Source organism: Cavia porcellus, unplaced genomic scaffold (genome assembly GCF_034190915.1).
Source record: "Cavia porcellus strain 051 isolate PalLab524CR breed Dunkin Hartley unplaced genomic scaffold, mCavPor4.1 scaffold_16, whole genome shotgun sequence".
Classification (NCBI taxonomy): Eukaryota; Metazoa; Chordata; class Mammalia; order Rodentia; family Caviidae; genus Cavia; species Cavia porcellus.
Window position 1 is genome coordinate 41,217,187 of NW_026947499.1, and position 23,125 is coordinate 41,240,311.

Genomic DNA, 23,125 nt, shown 5'->3' on the forward strand with positions numbered 1-23,125 from the left:
GAGTGCACATATATCACTGTAGCATATCATTTTCAGTTTTTCTGGGAAAATACCCAGAAGGGGGATAGCTGAATTGAATGAGAATTCCAATTCTAGTTTTTTGAAGAATCTCCACACTGATTTCCATGGTGGCTGCACCAGTCTACACTCCTACCAACAATGGAGCAGTGTTCCTTTTTCCCCACAACCTGCCAACATTTGTTGTTAGTTGATTTCTTGATGGCAGCCATTCTTTCTGGAGTAAGATGGAATCTCAGTGTTTTAATTTGCATTTCTTGAATGACCAGATGTTGAACATTTCTTCACATATTTGCCATTTGTATTTCTATATCTGAGAAGTACATATTCATCTCAGATGCCCATTTTTGGATTGGGTCTTTGAATTTGGGAGGGTCTGATGTTTTTCAGTTCTTTATATTCTGGATGTAAGCTCTTTGTCTAAGGGCCAGCCAGCTAAAGTTAATTTCCATTCTGTAGGGTTTTTATTCACTTTCTTGGGGATTTCTTTCGAAATGCAAAAACTTTTTAATAAAATGAGATCCCAGTTGTTGATTCCATGCAGTCTGCATTTTGTTAATGAACTCTTTGCCTACTCCTGTGTCTTCAGGATTTCTACCTTCTTTGTCTTCCAGTAGATTTGGTGTTTCTATTTTTAATATTTAGATCTTTGATTCAGTTTGACTTTAGTTTAGTTTAGTGCATGGTGATAGACATGGGTCTAGATATGCAGTTTTTTTAATGAAAACTTTTAACTGAGATAATTGTACATTTGCATGTAATTATAAGGAGTGTCAGAGAGATCTTCCCCACTTCCTCCAAGAGTAACATCTGGCTGGCATGGTGTCACAAGCAAGACATTGACATGGATGTGCTGGTTCTCAGTTGGAGCTAGAGCACAATGCAGTTTTCTGGTGACTTTTTAGCTTAGAACATCCACTTTGATTGAACCCCCTTCTCCAAGGGAGCATTTAGGAGAGCTCTTTCTCCTGGGGCCTTCTTCTTGGGGTGAGAGACACACAAGTTCACAGTCACTGGTCATGCTGTCATGCTGGATACCTGAACTAAAAGTAAAACTCTCTCTAGTGTGGAAGGAGCAAAGTGAAAGTGTCAGCTTTCTCCTTCCTCATACTGCCTTTCCCAGGTGTAAGATCAAAGCTGCCCTGTTTTGTAGCCTGCAGTTGAAATTTGGGAAGAGGACCCAAAGTGAGATGAATCTTAGCTGTGACTTGCTTGATGGTAGTCCTGTGTTGTTTACCTTCCTTCCCTATGTGCAAGAAGAGTCTCCTATTGTTTCCTGCCTGGCTCGGATGTGGTTAATCAAACTTGTTTTAAGTTTCTTGGTCTTTTTTAACCTACTTTCTCCTTCCCGTAATTTGTAGATAAGTTACTGGTATTGCTTCATTTTTACCAGCAGACCTCTCACAAAACCAAACCAAAATTGAAGAGAAAGAAGCAGGGGGGAGAACAGAGTTATTCAAAAGGACTATAATTTAGGGTTAAATTTAAAACACATCAGCATGGTTAGATAAATGTCTAATTGAAATTCATCTGTGCATTGAAATCATATGGTTCCTGCTACAGGATAATTCTTGCTATAATTCTAATGCAGAACAAACAGTGTTTCTGGTTTGGGGAAACCGAGTAGAGATACTAATTGTAAAGCTAACATTTCAGTAGTTTTGCAAAATGAATATAGATTAAAATTTGGCTGAGCATAGTGGTACAGGCCTGTAGTTCCCACATTTGGGAGACAGAAGCAGGAGAATTGTGAATTTGAGACCAGCCTAGACTATGCAGCAAGATTCTATCTCAAGAAACAAACAAACAAGAATATGTGTGTTATTACGTATCTGTACATTTTATATCCCTTTACCTTTATCCTTTCCTTCAGCGCATATCTGCTACATACTTGTGCTAAGAGGTGAGGGGTGTGTTGGTGCACAGCAGCGATGCACCCCTGTCTGCACTGGCTTTCCAGTAGGAAGAGAAGACAGTGACTTGAAGATGCCTGAATCACCTGCTATTGCAGGGCTTGCCAGAGATACTCAGGAGAAGCTCAGTGCAGAAAGAAATGTTGCAGAAGGTACAGTGGCAGCAGGATCACAAGAGCTCTCCTGACCTTGTCCTGAATGACTCTCAGAGCAGAAATCACCTCTGAGCCTATCCTTTTCCAGGGCCAGGTTTGGGGGAGGACTGTGGACTAGGTTGCTTCAGGTGCCATTCCACATGCTACCTTAAGAGACAGCTGAGCACTCAAGCTAGATTGCTGGGTAGCCTCAAATCTGGGTTGCTTATCTTCCGATATGTCCCAGGGTGATTTATTCTACCTTTCTGGGCCTCAGTTTTTTCTCACCTGCACAATAGGAATAATAAACATGGGTTTATGATGTGAATTAAATACTGTGTATAATGCTTATTCCAATGCCTGGCACACATAAGTGTAGAAATATTAGATGTCATCATTACAGTGATCCCAGTTTCTGACGCTGCACAGAACCTCATATCCCTGTTTGGAACCTCCCTTGACACACTGGTGTCTGGTTTGAGGAATATGGAAGACACTACATGAGCAGATGCAGAAGCTCAGAAGGGCATGTGTTAAAAGTGCTGGTGTAATGAGACAGCTAGTGTTACGCATTGAGTGACAGTGAGCTATACCTTCTCTGTGTGCATTCTGTGCCCTCCCACTTAGCCACAGGTTTAATCTCTGGACACTGCAAATTCTTCATTGGCCCTTCATGTCCCCATGTTAGTTAGCTATGAATTCAGAATGAGATCTAATGATTTTAGGCAGCATATATTCACGCATCCCAAAATACAAACATTGGCCATCTCTCTCTAGGTGCCAGTTTGGATCATCCTGGATGACCCTGGAGATCCAAGAGTGAGTGCACATCTAAAGTTAGCACCAGTTCTTTGCATGACACTTAACATTTTTAGTAGCCCGACCATCGAATTAGCACTTTATTCCAGCAGGATATGGTGTGTGGAACCAGCAGCTAAAGTAGTAACCTTGCTTGTCTGAGTGGTGTGCTGTTGATTCAGAACCTTTATAATTGTCTTGGGTTCTTGTCTTGTTAGGGATGTAGATCTCAGTCCTGAGCTTGGGTCTGAAGGTAACTTGAGTCTCCCAGGTACAGAGGACTAGGGAGGAAAGTCCCCTTTCCAGCTGGGAGTAGAATCTCCCCTAGTCTTAGTGCCCTGATCATGCTCCTGACTTAGCTGATTGTGCTTATTTGGAGGCACACACATTTTTTTTCTTCGTGAAAGTGCTAGTTAGCTTCTGGGAGAGGGTTGTGAACACTGAAGGACAAGTAGACCTCTATAAACAGGACCTTTAGTTGCAGGCATTTCCACAGAAAGGCTTTGATCTCTGTGTGTTCTTTTTTTGTATGGCCTTATGGTCTGTCCCCTGTCCCAGTGGAATTACAGCTTTAGGGCACCTTTTTCACCTGCAGAAGTATTGAGTAAGGCACCTCTTATTCCCATATAAGAGAATTTGATAAGATCAGAGAAAACCCAGAGTGTAGTGTGTTCTACATATAAGGGGAGACGTTTTTGTCCTAGCAAAGCAGGTGCCTCTCCCTGTCTCCAACTTGTCCTTTCAGCGCATCCCAGCAGATTGAACAAGATTGGAGTGGGAGTAGCAGCGGCAAGTCACTGCTTCACATGCAGGAGCAGTGCAGCTTTCATCCAGAAGTTAATTCAAGTGGGCTTTCCCTTGAATGGGTTTGCCTTGAGTTCTGAGGGCATTTGGGCGGTGGATCCCAGCTATCCTGAGATTGATTGCTGGGCTGCATGGAACCTCATACCTTGAAACTCTGAGTGGCCTGCAGACAAACACAGGGGCAGATTCTACAGTCTAGTGGCAAAGAGAAGAGGAAGGGGAAGAGGAGGATGAGGTGGAGAAAGGTGGAAGAGGAAGAAGAGGAGAAGGAGGAGGAAGAGGGGGGAAAAGAAGAAAACATTAAGGGGCTTTATTCAGTCAAACGATTTTATTCTGGGTGGGACTTTAGCAATGGCTGGGCCATTCCCCGATAGAGTGGTGCCCATCTGTGAGTGTAGCCAGGCTGGCTGCTTCACCTTGACGCCTGACCCTGATTGTTTTCTGTGCACCCACACATGCTGGCTGGCATGTTAGCCACAAGGAATCCAGACGACCAGGATTCACATCCCTGTCCTGACAACTGTGAGGGGAACAGACCGTATATGAGCATGTCCATATAGGTTCAAGACCACCCTGCTCAGAGGTGGGAGATATTAGTAAAGACTTGGGTAGAAACAGAGTAGACATCATGTGCAAGACAGTGCTGTGTTAAGTAGAAAGTGAGTATCCCTGTTTGTCTTATTTAGTATCTCAGGCCCAGGATTTAGCTCAGTGGCACAAGTGCCTGCCTGCTAAGCGTACGTCATGACTTTGATCCCCAGTACCAAAAAATATAAAAAATTAAGAATCATTTAGTATTTCATTCCACCCTCCATGTTCTTTTGTCCCCTCTGCAATGATAGTCATGTCCAGTTTAGTATGAGATATTAGAGTTAGCGTTTGAGATTGAACGTTTCAGTTAACTGAGAGTCACCAGTATCTCGGAGTTCATGACCTTTTCTTTTTTTAAATTTTATTTTTATTAGTACGTGTTTGCAGTGTATAATGTTTACATTCATTGTGTGGAGTTGGTGCATGTGCATAACGATCTTAATTCTTTTCTTCACCCCCTTTCCTTCCTGTTCCTCCCCTTCCCTCCATCTCTTGACCCCTTACCATTTGAGAAAGATCTCTTTACTTAGTTCCTACTATCTATCTACATTTTACTCTTTACTTGTAACTTTAATTTGCTCTTTTCTCATATAAGAGGGACCATGTGATATTTAAGCTTGTGATATTTAAGCCATTTTCCTACAGATGACTCAAGTTTATCCTTATTGGTTACAGAGTAGTATTCCATTGCATGTAAATACCGCCGTTTCTTTATCCATTCATCTGGTGATGGATATACAGGCTGCTTCCAAGATTTACTTATTATGAATTGTGCTGCTGTAAACATGAGTAAGTGTGTATCTCTGTAATATAATGCCTTTAACTTTTAGAAAGATACCTAGAAGGGGAATAGCTGAGGCAAAAGGAATTTCTAGTTTTAATTTTTTGAGGAATCTCCATATTGATTTCCATAGTAGTTGTACTAGTTTACATTCCCACTAACAGTGTAAAAGGGTTCCTTTTTCCCTCAAGCCTCACCAGGATTTGTTATTTGATTTCTTGATGATGGAATCTCAGTATTTTTTTAAATTTGCATTTTTCTAATGGCCAGCAGCATTGAACATTTCTTCATATATTTATTGCCCATTTGCATTTCTTCTAATGTGAAGTGTCTGTACATTTCACTTGTTCACTTTTTGTCTGGATCTTTTATTTTAGGGGATCTAATTTTTTTTTAGTTCTTCGTATGTTCTAGGTATTAGTCCTCTGTCTGAGGAATAGCAGGCAAAATTTTTTCTTATTCTGTAAGTTGTCTTTTCTCTCTGATGTTTCCTTTGCTGTGCAGAACCTTTTTAATTTGATATGTATGATCCAGTGTTGATTGTTGGTACTATTTCCCATGTGACCAGACTTCTGTTCCGAAAGTCGTTGCCTATTGCTATTTTATCTTTCATGAGATTGTTTCTGTTTTAACATTTAGTTCTCGATCCATTTTGATTTTAGTTACACATGGTGAGAGATACGAGTTTAGATCCAGGATTCTGCATGTGGATAGCCAGTTTTCACAATGCCAGTTATTACAAGAGGCTATCTTTCCTCCAGTGTGTTTTTCACCTCTTTATCAAAGATCAAATAGTTGAATGTTCTTGGGGTTGTTTCTGCATCCTCTGTTCTATTCATTGATCATCATGTTCATGTTTATGCTTGTACCCTGCTGGGTTTTTGTTTTTTTTTTTTATCACTATGGCTTGTAATATAACTTCTAATCTGGCGTTGTGATACCTCCCACTTTGCTCTTGTTGCGCAGTATTGCTTTTGTTATTCTGGTTATATTCGGGTTCTGTATGAATTTTAGAGTTGTTTTGTTCAGTTCTGTAAAGAATGTTGGTATTTTAATTGAGATTGCATTAAATCTGTAAATCAGTTTTAGAAGTGTGGCCATTTTGACCATATTGGTTTTGGCTATCCAAGAACGGGGAGGGGGGATATTTTTCCATTTTCTGACTTTATTTTTCAGAGTACTGTAATTTTTATTATAGAGATCTCTGATTTCATTATGTTAGTTCCTATGTATTCAATTTTTCTTGGTGCTATTGTGAATGATACTTTTTTGTAATTTTTTCCTGGGTTTATTATTGGTGTATGGGAACACTTAATTTTTGTTTGCTGATTTTGTATCTGCTACATTGCTGAATTTGGTTATTAATTCTAGGAATATTTGGATGGACTTTTGGGGTCTTCGTTTTTGAGAACCTAGTGGATCATGTCATCTGCAAATAATGATAATTTGACTTCTTCCTTTTCTGTACATATCCCTTTTATTTCTTTTTCTTGTTTAACTGCTCTCACTAATATTTCAATTACAGTAGTAGTGATAGTAGATATCCCTTTTTAATTTTAATTTAGAGGGGAAGCTTTTAGTTTTTCCCACTTAATATATTGACAATAGGTTTGTCATAAATGATTTTTGTCAGATTCAGATAAGGGTCTTCTGTGTCTATTTCTTTGAGGCTTTTTTTCCTATCATGAAGGATACTAGATTTTGTTACAGGCTTTTCTGAATCTGTTGAGATGGTCATGAGATTTGTGTCCTTGCTTCTGTTTATATGATGTATCACATTGATTGATTTGCATATGTTGAACCATTCTTGCCTCCCTGGGATGAGGCTTATTTGCTCATGGTGTATGATCTTTTTTGATAATTTGTTACATTCTGTTTGCCAGTATTGTGTAGAGGATATTTGCATCTCTATTCATTAAAAAGTTTGATTTATAGTTCTCTTTTTGGTTAGGTCATTGTCTGATTTTGAAATCAGAGTGATGCCCACTTCTAGGACTAACTTTGGAAGTACTTCTTCCTTTGAATTTCATTAAAGAACTTGAAGAATATTGGTGTTAGATCCTCTCTAAAGTCTTTGTAGAATTCAATAGTGAAGCCATCTGCACCTGGGCTTTTCTTAACTGGTAAGTTTTTTTTTTTTTTTTTTTTTTTTTTTTTATGACTGGTTCAGTTTCATTGCCTGTTATTGAATTAATCAATATCTTTAAATTTTCTTGGTTCAGTTGTGGTAGTTCATGTGTATCGAGGAATCTATTTCTCCTAAAGTCTCCAGTTTGTTGGTATATTTGTGAAAGAGTTGTTAATCTTTCTGATCTTGGCAGTGTCTGTGTGATGTTATCCTTTTTAGTTTCTTTGCATTGACTTGGGCCATTTTTCTCCTTTTTTGGTTAAATTGCCTAAGAATTTGTCTATTTTGTTTATTCTTTTGAAGAACAAACTTTTCAATTCATTGATTCTTTGCATTGTTTTTTGATCTCAATTTCATTGATTTCTTTCCTCCTTACTTGCATTGGTGCCTCATTATCTTTTCTTGGAGAACAAAATATAGTACAATATGCTGGATGTGACATATAGCAAAATATGTTGGGTATTTGCATACCTGTGGACCCAGCTATGTTGGGGGTTGAGGCAAGAGGATTGTAAGTTTGAACCCAGCCTGGGCAACTTAGTGAGACCATGTCTCAGAATAAAATAAATAAAAAGGACTGAGTATATAACTCAGTGGCAACTTGTCTAATTCACACCAGACCCTGGGATTCATTCCTCATGTGTGTGTGTGTGTGTGTGTGTGTGTGTGTGTGTGTGTGTATCTTCCTGAAAAAATATCAAATAAGTGGTTGGTGTGTCATTTCTAAATGAAGGAGTATGTAGCATTTTCTTTTGTATGATTGAAGGGCATCGTTTAGTGCTCATGAGGATCTTGAAATTAATATATGCCACAGACAGTTACTGACTCTTTATTGAATGCCAGAGATAGTGCCAGGTATGATACAAGGCCTTGGGGGCTGGAGAAGATGACCTTAGGTGGAGAAGGTGAGGAAGACAAGATTGGCCTCCTATATACCCAGAGTCACATCTTGAATAGAAATCTCAGCCCGGTGTTGCTGTCACTTGTGATCTTGGAGTTTGAGGGCTGAGTGGAGACTGTGGAATTCTATAAGCCGGCAGTATATCCAGTCAATGGAATGTTCTTGTGACATGGCCAATTGATGGAGAACTTTGCGCTCCTTTTAATAGATGTGGCTTGTTACCTCTCCTTGTTCCCGACTTGATGGGTTTGATTTTTCTCATGAAATTTGGATGCAGGTGTGCATTCTGAATGTGTGTTTGACTTTAGTTCAGCATTCCTATGTTACTTATGGTTTGACACATAACAGATGTGTCCATCCATCAGCCTGGCACTTATTACATCTGGTGTTTATTTGCCGGTCTCCTTCTTCTGCAGTGAGAACAGGCTCACTCTTCTATAGTTGTCAGCCCACCACACTTCACAGCCAGTTGCAAAGCTACCTGTTACAGTGCCACTGGTTACAGATGCTATAAACATTGGCCACTGTGACCTTTTGGGGCGCTAAGAGGTTAACTTTCACTTGTTAACACTTTCCAGATAGTAACCACCATCCTGAGTACTCAGCGAGCATTTGAAAGAGCCTAGCGGTTCTCTAAATACCGTACATACCTTGTCTGTCTTCAGCTTTAAACAACTGAACAGGGAAGAACTACTCAGGCCAAAAATCTTGTCCACGGTCATCCCCCACTGGTGATAGGCAGAGTCAAGAATTGAAACCAGGAAGTCTTTTGGTCTTTGAGAATATGACGTAAATGTGTGAAATGAGCTCTGGAGACATAGCTCAGTGGTAGAGCATTTGCCCTAGCATCACCAAAAACCAAACAGATGAACAAGTCAAAAAACTAGAAAATAACAACAAAAAAATCCTGTCACAGAGATTTTTGTTCTGCAGAGCTACCTGCTTCTCCAATAAGTGTGACAGGGGCATGACTCAGTCTTTTTTGTTTGTTTATTATTTTTTAAAGTGTTAGCTGTCAACTTTATAATTTAATTTAATTTAATTATTTTTTTGAGACAGAATCTCACAATGTTGTCCAGGCTGGCCTTGAGCTTGGAATCCTCTGCCATAGCCCCTCTGGTAGCTGGGATTTCAGGTGTGTGCCACCCAAACCTTGCCAAGGCTTAGTGTTTACATCAGACTTTTAGGGACCTCACCCAGGATTGGGCAGTGCAGCAAGTTCTGGGGAAGGGAATAAATATTGAACAGTATAGCAAAATGGTCACACATGTGATATTGGAGTCAGACTTCCTGGATTCAGATCCTGGCTCACCTGAATCCACTGGGGTTGGGGTTGACTTTGGCCATATTTCTCATTCTGAGAGCTCTCTTCCCAGTTCAATTGCTGGAAGAAAAAGTCAGACAAGTTATGTAAGGTCCTCAGGGTACTCCTGGGCACTTCAACTGCTCATTGAGTATTTGTGATGGTGGTTACTACCTGGACAGTGTAGCAAACTCTTGGTACCTGTCAGTAGCCCTTGAAGGAGAGGCTAATGTGGTCCCCATTGAGGAATGTGCAAACTGAGGCCACAGAGGAAAAGGTGGTGAGCAGTAGAACCAGGATTCAAACCTGGTACCTGCTGGGGTAGGTGGGGCCCAAATTCATGTATTTCTTGCTATCCTTGTACGCTATGCCTTACCAATGCTAGCCCCAAAGACAAGGGATTAGGGATTGGGCAGTGGCCCAGAGGCATCTCGGGGAAAACCACCAACAATTAAAAGGGCCGTGAATAGGAACTTGTTATGAGCTGCAGAGTCAACTTTAAAACAGAATGTGATTGTATTTTAAAAGTTAGCTCCTCCCCTACCATCTTTCCAGCCTGGTGATCTATTTGCCAGGAGATTGGAAGTAAATGCATACTTATTGAGTGTCCTTTTGTGCCAGGCCTTAAGTTGGCATTTAAAAAATATTTTGGGTATAATATGGCATTTTAATACATAAGCACATGGATAACCACACCAGGTTAATTAGCATTTCTGTCTTCCCAAACATTTATCCTCTTGTATTATCATCTTTTTGTGACTGTAACCAAATGCCTCATTTATACAACCTAAAAGAGGAAATGTTTATTTTTGCTTACAGTTGTAGAGGTTTTAGTCTGTAGCTGGCTGGTTCCAAGTCAGAAACATGATGGCAGAAAGCGTAGCAGAGGTAAGCTATCACTTTATGGCAGCCAGGAAGCAAAACGAGAGGGAAAGAGCCAGAAAGGAGGAGGCCAGGCGCCAGATACAGTGGTGACCTCAGTTCACGAAGTGAATTCTTTCCATGATTCTGGTCGCAAATAAAATTGGAAAAGAACCAAATCAGATTTCCCCGTCAGGTTAACATTAAACCTAAACACTGAATTTGATTTAGTTCTCGTCCAGTTTGGTCACTTGTTTTTATGTGTTAGCATCTTTATTTAGATTCATCTAGTTATATTTGAAATACATTATAAATTATTATTGACTACAGTTACAGTACTGTGCTACAGGAAATCAGAACTGATTCCTCCTGTCTGTCCATATCTTGAGACCCATTTTCTGACTTCTCTTTGTCCCCCTCTTCCCATCCCTTCCTGTATCCAGTGACCACTATTCCATTTTCTTCTAAGAGATTGATGGAGTATTTGTATTGCTGTGCCAAGAGGAGTTTTGTAGGCAAGATTTTGTTTTTAATTTGTGTGGACCTGCGATGGAGCCACTGTTGTCTCTGTTTTACAGGAAACTGAATCTCATCTGGTCAGGAGCCCTTGGCTCATAAGTGGGTCTGAGAGTTGGGCCCAGGTCCTCCCTGACATGTGCATGTTTCTGTTAGTCCCATGACCTGCCTGCCTTCTTAGAGGAAAATCTTTTCCTTTTCCTTCTCCAATCCTGTGGCAGAGCTGTTTCAACAAGAGTATTCCAGTTGCTTCCTTGGAAAGCAGATGGGCTTGGCCTGGAAGAGCCTGAATGAGCTTTCTAGCTGTGTGCTGCCATGCTCCTTCACTTCCAGACAGAATCCCAGGACCGTGCCACTTCCTTTACCCTTTGTGCCCTTTCCAGCACCAGTGTCTTTCTCCTGCCTTCTGTTCTTAACCAAGATTCTTCCTAGGGAAACCTGCCTGTTTCTTTCACATGCCATCCCCTTTCTGGTCATTGCTTTCCTTCTTCCCAGCTGCACCACTGAGCAGATGCCACAAAACCCACTGAAAGGACTGTACCTACCTGGTGCTGAGGCAGGGTCACCCCAGCTGTCTTCTGAAGTGTGACCATCATGGACACCTCCGTGAGCAACATGTTTCAGTAGCTGGCTGGAAAGGCTATAGCTGACCCATGCCACCACCAGACTTCCTAGGAAATCCAGATAGTCATCCAGAAGTGCAACTGCTACTTCTCAGGAAGCTGGCCTGACATCAGGTGTCCAAGTTCACCGCTGCTGTCACCAAGCATACCGGCTCTGGGTGACCAGGATCTTAGCATGCCTAAAACATGAAGACTTCTGGACTCACCTAACAGGCAGGCTCCCACAGGGACTCTGAGCTGACCTTTCATCTGCACCTCTTCTTCCTCACTGTCCTAGTGCACTCCTATTGACATTTAAGACTCAGCTCAGTTACCGCCTCCTTCGTGAACCATCCAACACTTCTCCCACCCCTGGTCCTAGCTCCAACCTAGTCCCACTCCTTCCCCGAACCCTGTTACTACTGCGTGAGCCTTGTCTCACTCATCTTGAAGCCACTGTGAGACCCCCTGAGGTGGCCCTGGCTTCCTGTGTTTACCTTAGCACCTGCTGCTCAAGGAAGGAGTCAGTCATCCCTCCACTTGCCTCCAGAGAATTCAACTCTCCTGTTGCTTTACCTCTGCCAGCTTATACTTACGGTATCCTAACAACCTGGTTTCAGTGAAAACTCTCTAGTTGCAAGAAGACAAGCTCATGACTCTCACTGATAGTGACTCATGACTCTCTTATAGTGAATTGTATTTCACATTCAAATATATTGCAATGAAATAATATAAATAAATGTAACATACTTGAATTATCCCCATACACCCCATTCGTGAAAAAACTGTCTTCCACAAAACCAGTTTCTGGTGCCAAAAAGATGGGACTACTGCGCTAAGTACCCTCTATCCCCCTTTTTTAAAGTTGAGGCCTAACATACATGTAGTAAACTAGTAAAATTATAGTAACCTTAGGTACACCACTGGATGATTGTGCACATATAATTATACTTGTGTATAATTTAGGTCAAGGAGGACAACTTCTCTAGTATCCCATATAGCTGTTCCTCAGTCTATAGCCCCGGGAAACCACCATTCTGACTTCTACAGGTGATTTTTAAAGTTTTGGTTTTTAAAAAATTAATTAAGATAAGCATGATATCAAAGTTGCCATCTTAACCACTGTGCAGTTCAAGGGGGTTAAATACATTCTTTAAAGGTGTGTTTACATTTAAATGGTACTGGTGGTACCTCATTGCGGCAGAACAGCTGCCTAATATTGATGCACAGTGGAGAAAGTGAATGTTCTCCAAACCTCAGTGTTGTCCTCATAGGGAACCTTTGTTTTCAGTTTGCGTCTCCTTTCGGACCTTTCTGTATGTATTTGTATGCACATGTCTGTCAGCTCTAGAACATTTGATGTACGTCTGTGTCTATGTTTTGACCCATAAACTGAAGCACTGATTAACTGCTTGATTGATTGTAGCTTGCTTTTCACATGCAGCCAGTGCCCAGGACTTTGTGAGCTGACACACCCAGACCTCGGGGGACATTCTGTGTGACCTTGTCTTGTCCTTGGTGTTACTTCACCTCCTCCATCCAGGCACCCATACCTTGCTTGTTATTATCCTCCCTCCTGATCCCTGTCGTCAACCCTTGCAGAGCCTGCTGTCGATCCTCCATTCTCTGAGAGGCCTCAGTCATCACTGACTCCTGCTGATTCTCCTTCCCCAAAGCAAGAACCAAAGCCTTAGGTTGAGGAGTGCCAGGCTGGGGAGGCAGCATTAACAAGAAGGAAGTGCACGTGCTTCAGGGAGGAATTAGGCCTTTGGGCCACCTTTGAAATCCTGTTGCAGCTTTGAGCTGGCTCTGATGCTAGAAACTAGCCCAAACTCCAGCTGCAGAGTTCTGGGCCCCAGGGTTTCCTAGGCAGGTGCCTGACGAACCATCGCCATCAGCAAGGAGGCTCCATACCTCCATGCCCTCCTGCAGCCTCACTTGGGGCCCTGGGAGATGAGCCCTTGGTGAAACTCAAACCTCTGCTGTTTGAGAGAGGGTGACTTTGTTTACAGACTCCAGTCCTCAGGGGCATTCATTGTCCACTTTTTTTTCAAGAAGATAAACCTAAGTCTTCTGAGTTTGGACCGTAGAGTAGGCTTGTGGGCTTCTCTACTTCTGGCTAGTTGCGTTGAGCTTGCTCTTCCCTTGATTCAACTCCTGGGAGTGTTTGGTTCTCTTTTGTCTCCTCTCCGTTTTCTTTCCCTTTATCCATTGTTCTCTCTTTCCCTTTGGATACAGAATGGCCCGGGCACTTACCTCTGCAGCAGCCTGGTGGGCCATGCTCTCCCTGGGCCTGTGGCTGAGTGCTGGGGACACAGTGGGGAGGAGATAGGTGAGGACCCTGCATCTCTGGAACATCCTCGATGGTCAGCATAATGGAAGATTGCTGGCAGGAGGAGCAGGAGTCGTGGCGAGTCTCTGCCCTCATTTCCCAGCTGAGTTCTACCAGCTTCTCTATGATGACCAATATTTTGATGATGTCAGTATTAAGGGAAAATTCATTTTTGAAATATAAAAGAATAAAAAGGAAACAACACTGTCCAAAAGCCCAATGTCCAACTTACCTTTGAGTTTTTTTTAAAGTTAATACGTTTACATGATTAGCAATCAAGTGAAAATAAATCAAGCATGCTGTCCATGTACACCATGCCACATGCCTTCTTTGTTTCCTCTCTTCTACCCTGGTACTCAGTGATCAAGAAAATCAGATCCCAACTTCTTAAATTTATTCATTTGTTTGTTTTTCATTCTTTTGTTCATTTGGGTTTAGTTGGGGTTTTTTGATTGTTTGTTTGCGATAGGGTGTTACTGTGTAGTTCAGGCTGGCGCTAAATTTACTGTGTAGTCCGGTTGGCCTCAAACTTGTGGCGTTCCTCCTGCTTCAGCCTCCTCGATGTTGGAATTACAGATGTGCACCACCACACCTGGCCTGTTTGTTTGTTTGCATCTTGCTGTGCAAACCAGGCTGGCCTTGAACTCACTATACAACTCAGGCTAGCCTCAAACAGTGATCCTCCTGAATGGTAGGATTACAGGCATGCACCGCCTGACTTAAATTCATTCTTATAGTGGATTTTTTTTCCTTTGTGTTTTTCTTTTTGGTTGCAGGCATGATGGGAAAATAAGTGTCATATGTTGGATACTCTTTCATCATGCCCTGAAGGATATCTCTCTCTTGATCTCTCCCTCACCTCTCCTTTCCCTTCTTTGCCCTTTTCCCCTCCCCTCCCCTCCCTAATCCTCCCCTCTCCTAGTCTCTCTTACCTTCTCCTCTCCTCTTTCCTTTTCTTGTGCTGGGGATCAAACCCAGGCTCTTGTTCATCCTAGGAAAGTGCTATACCACTGAATTACACTCCAGCCCTGAAGGAATATTATGCCTCCCTCCCTCCCTTTTTTCCTTCCTTCCCTTCTTTGTTCCTTTCTCTCTCTCCCTCCCTGTCTCCTTCATTCTTCCATGGGGTGGGGATGACTTTATTACCTAGGCTGATTGAGAACTCCTGAGCTCAAGTGATCCTCCACCAGCCTCAGCCTTGCTATGCAGAGACTATAGATAGATATGTGCCACCATGCCCAGATTCCATGATTCCATTTGGTCTGGTAGAGGACCATCTTTGAGACAAGCAGTCTGATGAGACAGCTGCTCTTTGCTGACCCAAGCTCTGAGGCTTTTGTTTTGCTTGTTTCCACTCTGCCTGGTGCTCTGATCATCTGAGTCTGTGAAGAATTTAGGGAAGGATTTCTGCAGCTGCACGTACCTGTGTGGATTTCACCTCTCTCTCTCTCTCTCTCTCTGTCTCTCTCTCTCTGTCTTTCTTTCTCTCTCTGTTGTTTCTTGGTTTTTGTGAGACAAGGTCTTGCTATATAGCTCAGGATGGCCTTGAACTGACTGTGTAGCCCAGGCTGGTCCTGAACTCATGGTGATCCTCCTGCCTCAGCCTCCCAAGTGCTGGGATTACACATGTGCACCACCACTCCCAGCATATGTGGATTTCTGCTCACAGCTTCTAGCAAGGCAATGTTTTGCTGCATTTGGTCTTGGTTTTCTGTGTCTGAGAGCTTTGATCACTGTATGGCATGCTCTAATTCACTGGGATGGGCAGTGATGGGAGAAAGTGAGTCACTTGGTCTCGGGGCCCTGACTTGCTGGCTGTGTACAGCTGTACAGTGCCTTGAGTGGGTTCTGATGGATGCTGTCTGTCAAGTAGCATATGCTGGAATACTCTCATCCCCAAGCTCTGGGCTGTTGGCATTTCTAATACACTATCTGGGTTTCCTGCACAGTGGCATCATGTCTCAATTTATCTGTCATTGTTGTGGTTGAATAATCTAAACCGGGTAAATAAAAATGAATGTTTGGATTTGGATGCTAATTTAAGTCTCAATTGCATTTTCTTCTGAGCATAATTGAAATTAATGGGTTCCTTGAGCACATACCACTTATTGGCAAGGTACAGTGACCCCTAGAATACAGATGGTGGCTTTTTAGGGTAGATTCATGAGATAGACAATCCATATCAAGATAATGGAAAAGTTTATTCTAAAACTTTCTTTAATGACAAAATGATGTCTGAACATTATGTAGAGTCTGGGAAGAGACAAATATTTTAATCAAAAATCTGCCCCAAACAAATCAATTTCCTTTTGTCTTTGTTCCTTTCTAGACATGATTTGTTTGCAATGCGTGTGTGTGTATATATATATACATGTATATAAATTTTGTTTTAGATAGGTCTCACTATATTGCCCAGGCTGGCCTCAAATTTGTGAACTCAAAATGATTTTGTGCCTTGGCATGGGATTATAGGCACATGTCAGCACACCTGGGAGCATGTGTATACTTTTTAAAAACTGCTAAACATGGAACTTAGTCTAAGTTCCATGCTTGGTGAAACAGTTATTTTAGGAAGGGCTTGCTTTTTGGAGTTCACATCCTTGCTCTGCAGCTCAGTAGCTGAGTGACATTCAGCAAGTCCCTTAATTCTTCTGGTCCTTAATTTCCTTGAACCTGAAATGGATTGATAATTTCCATTTATCCCGATTGTTGGAAAGATTGAGATCCAGAAATGTGGGATATGAGCCACATGTGACAGGGGCCATTTTCATTTCTCACTGAGGCCTCTGCCCTTTCCAGGGAGAAACTTTCTTACGTGGAACAAGCTGATCTCTGTCCCATCCCTGATGCTTACCAGACTCAGGGGAGGAGACTCAGTGTATTTGTCACTTTCCCATCACTTGAATAAAATTGCTAACACTTGTAACTTAAAAGCAGGAAGTTTTATTTTGGCTCAGGTTCCACTGGGTTTAGTACCTGGTGATCTGGTTCCAAGGCAGAAGCAGCATTGTGGAAGGCCCTGGTGAAGGACAGCTGCTCACTACGTGGTAGCTGGGAAACAGAGGGAAGAGAGGAGCCAGGGACAAGAATACAGCCTTTAGGTCATGCACATTCAGCATGAACCCATCAGTGTCTTAATCCATCAATGAGAACAGTGCATCCCCATGACCCGCCCTCCTTTCAAAAGCCCCACTTCTGAACATGTGAGAATTTCGGGGACATTTTAGATCTAAGCCATAACATCCAGCATTTGCCTGTGTCCAGAACATCTTGCCTTTTCTGTTATTTATTTTTATAATAGCAAGGCACTCTGGTGTTCCTTTTCCTGGAGTGATATGTGGTTTCTTTTAAAATGAATTTAAGAGTTAGTAATAATATCAATGTATTTTAGTTGAGATACAGATTATACAGATGATGTGTGGGTTGGAGTCTAGGCTCTGTCATCTCCTGGCTGTGGAATATCAGACAGCTCATTCAGTGCCTCTGAATTTTGACTTCCTTGTTCTAAGAAGAGTATTATCTTGTGGGGTTGCTGTGGAGTTTAAATGAGATAATATGGTTAAAGCCCATAGAAAAGCAGGTACCACATACAAAGTATATAGAAACGTCATCTAGAAGCAGTTTTCCTATGTAACCAACTAATGTTTGGGGAACAAAGAGCTGGTCCAATGAAATACAGTATTTCTCACTTAGCAATAAGTGGTGACTGGTATTACTGTTTTGGTTATTTTATGATAATATTAGTAATGGTCTTAACTCTGAACCAGCGTTTGTTGCTTTGAAGATGAATTTCCTTGGTAGAAACTGTTGGGCAGCTTGCTAGCATGTAGTGAGATTCTAGCATTGCAATTCATCTGTTGCTTTTCTTGGAATCCTTAGGCCAAACCTAGCATTCGGTGCTTCATTAAACCCACCGAGACGCTTGAGCGGTCTCTTGAGATGAACAAGCACAAGGGCAAGAGGAGAGTGCAAAAGAGACCCAACTACAAAAACGTTGGGGAGGAAGAAGATGAGGAGAAAGGGCCTGCCGAGGATGCCCAGGAAGACGCCGAGAAGGCTAAAGGTACAGAGGGTGGTTCAAAAGGCGTGAAGACGAGTGGGGAGAGTGAAGGTGAGTGTCCCCTGGAACCACACCCTAACCAGCCAGCAAGGCTGCTGTCCTGTCCTCTGTCCTACTTCTGTTCATTCCTAATGCCCATCAGTGTACCTCATTCTGGACAGTCCAACTGTTCAGAGGTCTCAGCGGATTCAGAATTGGTCCCACCCTTGATGGATGCGTGACCTGGAGCAAGGCTTCAGGGTAGTACCTACTTGGTACTGTTGTTAAGGGAACCAAGTGAAATAATGAATCTAGCCTGCTCAGAACAGTACCAGGCCCGTGGTAAATGGCATAAAATATTTGTTGCCTCTAATACTATTACTACCATCATCTTCATCATTATCGCTGTCATTCTAATTCCCAATAACTTGGGATTATGATTTGAGTCCATTGCACTGTGGAAAGAAAGAGGAGCCCATGGTTAAAGAAATTATGTGCTTTTAATAGATTATAGGTATTAGAAGTCACATAATCAAATGTAATACCTCATACTCTTCCATGGGGTGCTTTCAGGAGTCCCTTTGTTTGGAGTGAGGTACACTTGTGTGTGGAACATAATACGCTTGGTAAGCAGAGCCCTTCCTTCCTCCTTTACCTGGGTCAGGAATGATGTATCTGGCTTTCTTCACCCTCCTCTCTTATAGATGCAAAACCTCCCTGAATGGGGGAGCATTTTGCTCCGGGGTTAGCCTCATTTGAATCAGCCAGTTGTTCATGTCATGGACCAGGCTCACAGCCACTGCAGATGGGACCTCTGGCTACAGCCCCAGACACTGGGTTGATGAGGGGGAGTGATAATCTGGACCCAGCTTAGTGGAAGTGGGGCTCTGTTTCCTGGAGGGAAGATCTAGTCACATCTCCTGAGATGGATGTAGCGTCTACTCACTAGCCCAGCTGTGGTGGTTGGGGGGGGGGGCACTACCCCATCCAGCCCTTGGGCCCTTACCCAGCAGTGGCCACTCTGGAGCCAGCGCTCCCCAGTCCCATCACCTGGGACTATATGATTTCCTAGTCCAAGGTATCTGGGGCTGTAGTACAGAGCCACTCCCTGGAGCAGTGATATGGAGCTTGCTTTTGTACATCCCATTTTTTTTTGCAGTTGTCCATGAATGCCACAACTGCGTGTCAGTAAATGTAACCAGAATATTGCCATGGTGTCATTCGAGCCTGTGTCTAAGGCTGAGATCTCTAGTCTGCTTTTATTTCTGTTCAAAATGCACAATAAGCATTTTGGTTTAGGAATTCTTTTTGGCCTGGGAAGCCTTCACCCACAAGTATCACTTTGGTGGGGAGGTTAAGGGATAAACACAAGGTAAGTAAGTCATGTGTATTTGGTTATTTAAGTTATTTTTGTTTTCTGTGTTACCTTGGAAGAAAGTCATCTGTTGAAACCTTAGGTTTAGCCATTATATAGCCACGCTGAGGAAAAGTGGACAGCTTCATCTCGTTTTGTACACTGTGTTCTTATCAGTTTCGTCTTGGAAAGATACTGCTGCTTTTGTTCCAGTCCTTTTAAGGACTCTAGTCAAACCTCAACTGTGACTAACAGTGGTATGAACAAGACAGGCTCAGTCCCCAAAGTATAATCAGTTAGCCTGGCGGTCCAGTCCTAGACCCTGGGGACCACAAGCCAGCTCATCAAGGCCGCCATTGCCACTCAGACCAGTGGGGTTGGATGATGCCGAGCCCCCCTGCCTTGTGCAGGGGGAAGGCAAGGACCTTTCACTAGCCTGGTTTTTCAGGCCAGATTATGCCAAACAGGGCCCGGAAATTTCTCCAGAGGCTTTGTTTGAGCAGCTGGTGCTGACTTCAGAGCTTGGGCAAGTGTAGCTGTCAGTGACCTTCAGACATTTTGGTGCCTCCCTAATTTCTTGAGCACATTCATCATTTCAAAATTTGATGGGCTTTTTGTCTTCCCACTCAGCTCATGATAAATAAACTCAGCTTCCGCAGACCTGCTATGCTGGGCAATAGCACTGGTATTCTGGAACTTTCTGAATTGTATATGTGATCTCAGTTATTCTCACGTTTGAGGTTGCAGATGGTAGGTATAATGTGCTTCATTTGAGTCTGGTGTTGAACAAAGCCCTACAGCTGTTAATTGCTGTAGCTCAAAACGGTGTCAGGCACATTACCTCACTCACATAGCAAACCAAAGGGCAACAGTGCAGAGGGTTGCTGTGGCCCAGTTGGCCAGGCCTGGGTCATGTGTCTACCCTACAGTAGCTCCTTTAGTGAACTGTGAGGGGCAAATATCAGAGGCAAGGGGCATAGATGCTGGGCCAGCAGAAGCAGCAGGGTCTCCCACCACCAAAAAGCTCCCCTGTATTCTGGATGCTCCCCACTTGTCTTGACTCTCTTCTCTCTTCCTGAGTCAAGGTGGACACATGGCCTATTTTCACTTCCACATTGGTTTTAACCCTAGCAAGATTTTTGCATCATCTCTGGATCTAGGAGGTAGTTGAGTTACGGCAGACAGGCACAGGTGACTCAGTAACGAAGTGCTGGTGCTAATCCCTCATCTCTGCCACCCCTGTTCTAGTAGTAAATACAGGAGTAAAAAGGGCATGTGGTCACAAGGCACAACTTGCCATGACCATATTTGCATGTGGCATTAATTCTCAAACATCATACCCAAAACTCACACCTCCTCCACATTTAAGGCCAGACAAGGAAGTTGTGTGAAATGAGTGTGCACCCCCCATCCATCCACTTCTGTCCCCAGTTGGCAGAGAATTTGCTTTACCTCAGGCCCCAAGTAATGGGTGACTCATTTTCAAACCAGAAATCACAGGGCTCTAAATTAGCAGAAATTGAATATTAAAAGAAAGAGGAATGTCTTAGTCTCTCTAGCCAAAGAAGTGTTCTCTCTGTCCACGAAGCCAAACATCCCAGGGTGTATGCTCATTTCTTAGCTCACTCTTTAGTCTGAAAGGACATCTGTCTCTTTTTGGATTTACTTAGAGCAGTAACTTAATAAGCAGACTTGAGACAAGAGATTGAATCACTCAAGTTCCTCGTTTGCACAATGGGGCTTGACTTTTATTTCTTGCCTATAGAAAAAGTAGGCATTCACTGCACAGCCTGACCTTCAGAGCCTGCTCTTTCTTGGAGTTACAGCAAGGAGGTGAGATGCAGGTAACAGGATTGACTTAACCTCCCAGGTCAGCCAGGATTGAGGGATCCTGTGGAATTTGGACCCCCAGTTTTGCCTTTTCTTTTGTTTTTATTTTTGTTTTCAAGTCTCTAGTAGAGTGACATAGACCCTGGCCTGCAAAGCCTAGCAGTGTTCTGAATGAGTGGGCCAAGGACTGAATGTTAGAAAGTTGGGTCTGAATCCCTGCCCTGTCCCTGAGGAGCTGTGTGACTCTAGGCAAAGGATCACCTCTCTGCACTTCTCCACTTGTAGAGGGACTTCCTCATGTCCAGCGCTCAGGTTGTCATAGTGAGAACATCTGTGCTGCAGCATTTAGCTCATGGAACGTAACACATGACACTTGAGCTCTGGCCAAAGTGAAGGGCAGGGTGAGGAACCGAAAGGGGACTTGAGCCTGGGTGGGTGGACTCTGTGCTTGGGCCCCAGTGAGTTCTGCAAGGTCCACTTCATTGTTTGTTTCTTTAACTAAAAGTGGGGTAAATGTAGTAGAAAGAGAACGAGGAGAAGGCTTGGCAGGCCTTCCCCACCGTGTGGACACATAGGCTGCTACCTTTTTAAGTAGGTTTAACCAGAATACGGAGGAGGGCAGAAGGTGAGTGAGAACAAATGCGCTGAGCAACTTCCCAGAAAGCCATGCACAATTCAATCTCCTGCTGTTTAGTAGAAGATATTAAGAGAGTGAGGGAAGGGCAGCTCCCAATTTCTCATTGTCAGGGCTATTTCTTCCTTGAAACTGTGTTCTGAAGGGAGCCAGTTATGTGCGGTTCTGCTCTTATTTCCTAGGTAAGGGGCAGCACTTTCTTCCTTTCCCTTAACCTGCTTTTGAAGGCCTTATTCTTCCCTTCCCTTCTTTCATTGTCTGTCTTGCTGTGATTTCTGGAATATAGAACACAGAGGACAACTGAAAAAATCCTTGAATTTGTGAAGTCAAAGATTATTGGGAGGTCATACCTGTCATTTCCCTGAAAAGCACTTCATTTACCAGATATTAATCAAATTAGAATGTATATCGTCCCAGCAAGTTGATGAATTGCGGCTGTTATTTGAAAAATCAGTGTCAGAGGACTGGAGAAGCTCAAGGATGTGGCCAGAGTAATCATACCGAGAGACAGAAGTTAATTTCTGAGGGCCCTGAAGGTCTTCAGGCCTCTCTGGGCTTGCAGTGCCTCCCCTCAACCTAGCCACTACTTGGATAATGAGAGATGGGACTTCACTAGTCTTTGTTTCTTAATCATGATCAAATATGTGCACGTAACATAAAACCTACCATATTAACCATTTTAAGTATACAGTTCGATGGTGTTAAGTGTATTCCCATTGGCATGCATCCCTTATCACCACCCTCTAACAGAGCTGTTTGCAAAACTGAGACTTTATGTCTATGAAACACCAATTCCTCTTGCCTCCACCCCATTGCAGCCACCATTCTGCTTTCTGTTTGTATGAATTTGACTACTCTAGGGTCTTATCTAGGTGAAACTAAACAATCTATCTTGTACTGTCTTGTTTTTGTTTATTTTTAAAGTGGAAATTTTTTATTGATTTTAGTAAACGATTATATGCTTGTTCTTACAAACCACTCAAAAAATTCAAAAATATACAAAATAGAAAATCAAAGATTCTATAATCTCATTCCCATACCACCATCTGCTGAAGATGTAGGAAGATTTATTCATAAATATAAAGGAATATAATGATACATGAAATAAGAATCATTACTTGATCATAAAATAAACAGAGAACTTGAATTTAACATTGCCCCATTGAGAAGTTGGGAAAAGGTAGAAAAGAGCATAAGAGATTGAAAACTCCTTCTTTATCCCATAATAAATTGACAGAAACATAAATGTTTTATTTAACGCTATGTCTATATGTATGAAAACAAGCATCTGGGAAGTTTTAAGTCACTGCTTCTGGAATATAGAATTTGCTGTTGTAAGCAGGACAGACAAATAACTGCTATGTTTGCTGTAAGCCTTGAGAGCTACTTAACTTTATGCATATTTACTGCTTATCTATATTGGAATAAAGCTAAAAGTAGTAAGATGACAACATTCATATTTAAAATTAAAATTCTCTTGAAAATCTCATTAACAGCTATTAACATTATGTCATTCTGTTTCTTAAAATTTTTTTTTGGGGGGCACTGGGGATTGAACTCACAACCTCACACTTTCCAGGCAGGTG

The 23,125-nt window shown here is 42.5% G+C and overlaps 1 protein-coding gene across 3 annotated transcripts in view; it reads left to right on the plus strand.

Moving 5' to 3' along the window:
* Clec16a (C-type lectin domain containing 16A) overlaps positions 1 to 23,125 on the plus strand; it is a 216,670-nt gene that overhangs the window by 38,685 nt on the left and 154,860 nt on the right. For 2 of the 3 annotated variants that reach the window (XM_063226539.1, XM_005007494.4), the window contains exon 10: positions 17,562 to 17,793. In XM_063226539.1, coding sequence (XP_063082609.1) covers positions 17,562 to 17,793 — 232 coding nt within the window. The remainder of the gene's footprint in view (positions 1 to 17,561; positions 17,794 to 23,125) is intronic. The other variant, XM_005007496.4, reaches the window with a different exon arrangement.